The 7,176-nt window shown below is 27.9% G+C and overlaps 1 protein-coding gene across 1 annotated transcript; it reads left to right on the top strand.

Annotated features, from left to right (window-relative positions):
• Nucleotides 1–812: 812 nt before the first annotated feature.
• Nucleotides 813–2,553, top strand: LOC102604761 (transcription factor WER-like). Its single transcript, XM_006353518.2, has 3 exons — nucleotides 813–1,072; nucleotides 1,471–1,600; nucleotides 1,773–2,553. Exons 1-3 carry the CDS (start codon nucleotides 937–939, stop codon nucleotides 2,374–2,376), a joined length of 870 nt encoding a protein of 289 aa, XP_006353580.1. The 5' UTR covers nucleotides 813–936; the 3' UTR covers nucleotides 2,377–2,553.
• Nucleotides 2,554–7,176: the final 4,623 nt, after the last annotated feature.

Genomic DNA, 7,176 nt, shown 5'->3' on the forward strand with positions numbered 1-7,176 from the left:
CGATCTTCTATTGTTACTTTATATTAATCTTTTGAAAAGGTAAAAGGGTCATATAAACTATAGTATATATTATAAAGTAAAATTTCATGTTTGTAAGAAGTAAATTTCGAAGAAATAGTAAAGTTAGTAGGTGTAAAAGAAGTTGAACATTCAACCATGAGCTAAGTTAATGTTTTGTGGGTTCTACATATAGTTGATAGCAAAAATAGGAGATATTATGTTGACAATTACAAAGTACCCCCTCAAGTCTCTTGAATACACATTGACTGAGTTATTTTTATCCAATAAATATATGAAAATGAAAATTTATAAAGTACATATAAAGATTGGAAATTAGTACTTCTAGTCCCTCGAATATTAATAAATTTTGATTTTTGATTAACCACATCTAACCTTTAGTTTGATATGCGATTTTTGATCCCTCAACAGTAAATCTTCCTTTATAAATTTGATAAATTGTTATGTGCTAAACCATATAAGTATCAATACGTACTCTTGTTACTCCATATATAAATGTATTATAATTCTAAAAATAAGCTTAATGTCGCTTATTTCCTTTATAAAATGACCCAAAACACATATTTTCTGATAGTTAAATGTGCGTAACAAGATATTACAAGAACTAAAATCAAACTTTACCAGTAAGCAAGGGACCAAAAGTGCAAATATCCCCTTAATATTGACCAAGTCAAGTTTACTCCCCCCACACACCCCCACACCCCACCCCACCTCCACCTCCTTTTGAAAAAAAAAATAGAAGTAAAAGGATGCCCTCTTCTCTTTATATAATGTAAGACTTGGGACTTCTTTGTTTGCTTCTTTTTAAGTAACAAAGACTACTATATAGTTATTGTAAGTGTCTTCTTAAGACATTCTAGTATATCGTGTAAAAAAAAACAACATTTTAAGCTAGTGTTTAATTATAATTTGTAAATCATGGGAAGAGCTCCTTGTTGTGACAAAACCAAAGTTAAAAGAGGACCATGGTCTCCTGAGGAAGACAATATTCTCAAGAATTATCTTGAGAAAAATGGCACTGGTGGCAATTGGATTTCTTTGCCTCAAAAAGCAGGTTTCTAATTATTTTTTTCCTTCTTCCTCCAATTTTTGTTATCAGAAAATCGCTAATTTTCGATGAAATTTGAGTTATATGTAAGAAATTAGCAATTTTCTGATAGTGATATTCATATCTTCGCTTTAAATCCTTATGATTAAACATATTATTTGGTGTTGATGCCTCTCATGTTTAATATTTCTTGATAGAATTCAACTTATATATATATATATATTGATAGTATAGAGAACTTTTACATTATTGGTCAATATAATTTTAATTGTCGATAATTGGTTGTCAATTTATTGTAGAAAGTCTTTCTATAGTTATCTTTTAGCTAGGTAGGGTACCTAGTGTATAAAAATTAAACTCTTATTTTAATGATATTTTTATATTTAAAAAAAAAATTATGTTAGGTTTAAAGAGATGTGGAAAGAGTTGCAGACTAAGATGGCTTAATTATCTTAGGCCAGACATCAAACATGGAGGGTTCACTGAGGAAGAAGATAACATTATTTTAACTCTTTATAGACAAATTGGAAGCAGGTAATTGGTCAAAGGGTCTTTAATTATTTCATTACAAGAATTTAATTTTATGTTCAAACGTAACTTTAACTTTCACATATCTTTTTTTCAATTTTATTTCTCGTAGTATATATTATTTTTCAAATATCATTTGATATTTTATCTGAACTAAATCTATTGGTGAAAAATTAAGGTGGTCGGTGATAGCTGCAAATTTACCAAGAAGGACAGATAATGATGTGAAGAATCATTGGAATACCAAGTTGAAGAAAAAACATTTGGCAGCACAAAATAATAATTTTCTAGACATAGGCTACAATTTCACCAACAATATTAATTCTAGTGATTTGAATCACAATTATTCAAGAAATTATTATGGGAAATTGGATTATTCTAACACATTCACAAGTCATATGGACCCAAATGTAACCAATTATTCAAGTAAAAATTGTGATCAATTCCCTCTTCCAACCTTGATGGAAATTCAAGAAAATGATGCAACAATTCAATCAGTTCAAGAAGATAGTTCCTTGGACTCGTGTCAGATTCTCCAGAAATATGTTACTTTTGAAGAAACCAACATGTGCGCGTCGACGTTTTTGAAAAGTACGAGCAACACAAGTTGTAATTATATGGATTTGAGCTCCGGAATTTCATCATCATCATCTTACTATGATGACATTCTTGAAAATGGTTTTGATTTTCAAGAAAATGATATAGGAGGAGTTGATCCAAATTCTTCATATTACAATAATATTCTTGAAATTGATCAACTTTTCAAAGGATTTGAAAATTAGCTAAGGGGCTAGATTTAATATATGAAAATAATATGAGGGACAAGTAGGTTTATTTTATTAAGACTTGCACTTACTTTTTCTATTTTAGGTTCCTAGCTACTTATTTAGGTTTTAAGATAATGTTGTATGTATATATGACTCTTTAATAGTCAAGAATATTGAAATTATCTTATTCCATCTAACCATGTGTATTTTTATTTTTCTTCTTATCCTTTCTGTGAATAATGATCAGGATACTATTCAACTTTAACTTTTATGATCGAAAATGATTTAATATTATCCTCTGTTATACTATCGATTTATATATATTTTTAAAGTTATATTATCGGTTCATATTATCATATATGTCCCTAAGATTATACAATCGGCTTATATATGACACACATTTCCAAAGCTTTACATATAGATTGATGGGAATTTAGTAACTTTTGCTCATATCACTGATATCAGTATTAAAAAATCTACTAGATAGTTATAATTATTTGATTGGAAATCCAACTATTATTGTAAATTAATTCAAGATTATTATACGCGGTATTCATGTTTGTTTTTTCAAATTCTGAATCTACCGTTGTATGGAATCGATGTCATTAATTAGTATTAAAATATTAATCCACTAAATACTTGTAAATACTTGAACGAAAATCTAACTATTATTGTAAATTAATTCAACATTATCATACGTAAAATTTAATTTTTTTAAAAAAATCCTGAATCCACCATTGCTTGGATAATCGATATCATTAATTATCAGTACGTATATAGAATTAACTTGTGAAGCAAGTTACCCATGAATGCATGTAAATGTTGAAATTTTGTCACTAAATTGTCAGCATCGTGCAAGTTTGTTAACTCGTCAGTACGTAGTCATGAATATTGCATGTATTTGCCCAATTCAAAGACAATTCATAGCGTGTTGACGTGATTTTGGGAAACTAATTCACTACTTGGTCTTTTTTTATGTTCGACATTTGTATCGAGATTTCTGATAAATACAGATTTCATATCGGATTGCAGGTTTCAATCAAGACCTCTGATTAAAATGAGGAAGTACTTACCATTTCACCACTTTCTTTATTGGTTTAAGTGTTTGCTCTTTGATACAACAATACATATATTTAGTGTATTTTCACGAGTAGGGTCTGGGAAGAGTACTTATGTATGTAATCTTAGATAGATAGATAAACTGTTTATGATAGACCATCAACCCAACTAAAACATATCAAAATCAAGTATTGAAAAATATACCGTAGTGAAAAGACACACTAAAATAAAAACGAGAACAGAACAGTTACAAAAACGTATTAAATAATATAGTAATCGAAACACAGGAAGAACAAGTAATTATAATTAAAAATCAAAGAATAAAAGAGTGAAAGAGTAATAATATTGGTCATAATTGGTAGAGAAAACGATAAATGATTAAATATTTTGATTGGCAACTTTTAATAAACAATTAATTAGAATCAGTGGATAAAATTAAGCATCTTATCTTCACGATCGAAGAAATGCTTGCATCTGCATGTACGTAGACATTTGGCACTTAAATTCATAATTGCATCGATAAATACTTATGTACGATTTATTTTAGATCATAAATTTAAGAATATATATTTTATTTTTATATTACGTATTTAATTAAATACCATCATATAAATTGAGACAGAAATACAAGTAAATCTATGTTCTATAAGCTTTAGCTACTTGACATTAATGTGGTCCTCTCCCAAATGGTCAAATAGACATTTTTTGATCAATTAAATTATTAAACCAATAAGGGTGAGAGTTGAGTTTGAATATAATAAATCAACCCCCACAAGGGAAAAAAGAAGTGTATAATTTTCAATCCAAGCTAGTGTGGTTGAAATATTTTAACTAAAGTTTCCACATAATAATTGATGCCTCTTCAAACTAATTAAGGAGAGCCTATCCTTTTAGGGTTTGCCATAATGTTAGGGCTAAGGTTAGACCTTAGGTGAGCCTAGTCACACATCGATTGATTCTACGAATAAATCAAATAATAATTTTATCAAAATTTGGACAGATGAAAAGAAAACATTAATTAGTGTTTTTTGCCTTCACTGTTGTTGTTGCTCTTGGATTACCCATCTTTTTATTCCCCTTCGCTTGTCTTGGTGAGATCAGATTTCTAAAACGAATGTCTCCTGATCTCTTTCTTTGTTTCGTTCTTCTTTTATATTGTCACTTAGCTTGAATGACTATATATACGCGCGCAAGTTACCAATTAATGATTAATTACATTATAATTTGTATACTTATATATTAGTATACTATTACTCCATCAAACATATTGAGGTTATTAAGTAGTATAGGTAATTAGCTTGGTAATTCTGAAATTTTCAAATATCCTTGTGTAGTTTCAAAATTGATACTACATTTTAATAATATGTACTATTATTATTACTATATATTAGTTTGCAAATTTCTCTATCATTCCTTTTCTTCTTTTTATTATAATTCTTCTAAGCATCAATTATATGATCAGATGTCAACTTAATTATTATCTCTATTATTTGGTGTTTTATGAAATTATAAGATATGTGCTAATTAAAGTCAATGGAGACTCGAGAGGCCACTTATTATTTATCTAAACTAAGTTTGAATGTACAATAATTGTCAATACTTATCCAACAAAATCATAAATTTAAAAAATGTTAGTAACAACTTTTTTTTACAACTATTGATTTAACAATTAACAATGTTTGTTCATCGTTCAATGTGCTAGCTAATTAGAAAATACATCAAATTAATTTAGTGGAATTATTTTAGTCCAATAAGTATCAAATCTAGCTTTCGAATTCTTTGGTTGCTTGTTGAAAATTAGTTAACTTGGCTATCAAGGTAAGCATTTGAAATTGTGATTTTTTTTGGTTTTCATTTAACGGGTCATACATGTTACGAACTTAAATAATTAGTCGAAACCAGATTCTATTGAATATCGAATGATTATTAAAACAAACTAAAACATTATGCAAATACATGATACAAAATAATTGTGTAGAACTTATTCACTCGGTGTTTTTATCAAATCATAGTAATTTATTACAGTTAAGTGACAAGTTAATCTGAGAATATGTACTACTTAACTATAATTAGTAGCAATCTTGAGTTCTTTTATTCGGTATAATCATCTTATATTCGAAATTCATTAGTCGAACTAATTCAAATTGTGAATATATAGCTAGCTTCATAAATAACAAACGAAAAAAGTACTAAAAAGAAGAATATGAAGCAGAAAGTTCTTTCTCACATGTAGAAGTGGAGTCAGTATTTAAGATACAAATTTGTAAATTGTTTGAATTTATAAGTTTCGAATTTTGATTCCACTTTGATGTACGATTGAATATTAATGTTTTTGTTTACTTTCATATGTAAATGCAAGGCCCGCTTTAATAGACTGTACGAAAGACATTGCATATTAATGTCTTGACCAAAAATAGGTAGCAAAGAAAGAAAAAAGGAATTTTTGAGTAATATATATATATATATATATTAATTAAAAAAATATAATTTCCACAGTGTTATGTGTTTTGTGACGTTCATGATAGAGGACGGATTAATGAAGACAAGTCAGAAACATGTTTTAAGGTAGATAAACTTGTAAAATAACACACAACACTTAGACGTTAATCTTTGCATTAAAACAAAAGATAAGGTACATAATACAAATTTATATATATGATAGACAGTTTTAAACTCGATAATGACATGGTCCATAATGGACGAATTGATAAAGTCTATTGGATCAAATAGGACAATACATATCATAAATTTGGAGTTTGGACTATGTCATTTTCTATTTTACCTGTCTCTGCGTGCATAAATTCTTTAAACAAGGTACGAATAAAGTTCAAATTATATGAAAAACACACCATTAAATGAAGTAACAATATAATTAATGTGTCTGAATTGCTTTAATTTTTAACATCGTTAATTAACTCTTCAACACATCTAAACAATATGGTTAATTAGATACTCCTATTAGAATAGTACTTAAAATTACGTGGTAATTAAGAGAATATCCTTTGTTATGTTTTGTTGAAAGATGATAAAAGAAAAGAGCTAGAAAGTCCTTTTGTGGAAAAAGAAAAAAAGAAATTTACTTGGATTCAATATTTACAGTAAATCAACAATAACCATATCTAATTATCTAGTATAATTTCATAAGTGAAATCTGTGGATTTCTCATCGACAAAGAAAAATCATTTTCAATAGACTTTTGATTAAATAAAGTATCTTAAATTAGTTTGAAAAGGAAAATACATAAATGAAAACAGTAACAACAACAGAGATAAAGAACTAGCTATGAAAAGAAGTACATAACATACATAAAAAGAACAGTAACAACAATGAATTATCTAATGTGATAATAATCGAAGCACAAATGGTAACAACAATCAACGAATAAGAAACTACGACAATAGTGTTACTACTATTGATAAAAAGATACAGTAGGAACATATACACACTTATATTCTATCATGCTCGAAAACGAGAGAACGTTCAACTACCAACTAGCATTCTACTCAAATCAACGACCTCCAAAATCTCATATCTAAAGTCATGATCTCGTTAAACTCAAGATGCACCATGTTTTGTCTAATCTCCTCTCCTCAATACTTTCTTAGACATGTCTCTAATAAATATTTCAAAATTACAAATCACGAAATCAAAAGTTAAACCGAATACAAAATAAAATATTTTTCGTATTATCGCTTTAGTATTACACAATCCAAACAACCCCTTTGCTTTCTACATAAACCGGGTCTATATAAATAG

This window comes from Solanum tuberosum, unplaced genomic scaffold, assembly GCF_000226075.1.
Source record: "Solanum tuberosum cultivar DM 1-3 516 R44 unplaced genomic scaffold, SolTub_3.0 scf00155, whole genome shotgun sequence".
NCBI classification, from domain to species: domain Eukaryota; kingdom Viridiplantae; phylum Streptophyta; class Magnoliopsida; order Solanales; family Solanaceae; genus Solanum; species Solanum tuberosum.

What these genes read in the sequence shown, in the direction of transcription:
- LOC102604761 (XM_006353518.2), top strand. Translation starts at nt 937, where the DNA reads ATGGGAAGAGCTCCTTGTTGTGACAAAACCAAAGTTAAAAGAGGACCA. An exon ending in TTCTTTGCCTCAAAAAGCAG is followed by an intron (nt 1,073 to 1,470) that starts GTTTCTAATTAT and finishes AAATTATGTTAG; the next exon opens with GTTTAAAGAGATGTGGAAAG. An exon ending in TATAGACAAATTGGAAGCAG is followed by an intron (nt 1,601 to 1,772) that starts GTAATTGGTCAA and finishes TGAAAAATTAAG; the next exon opens with GTGGTCGGTGATAGCTGCAA.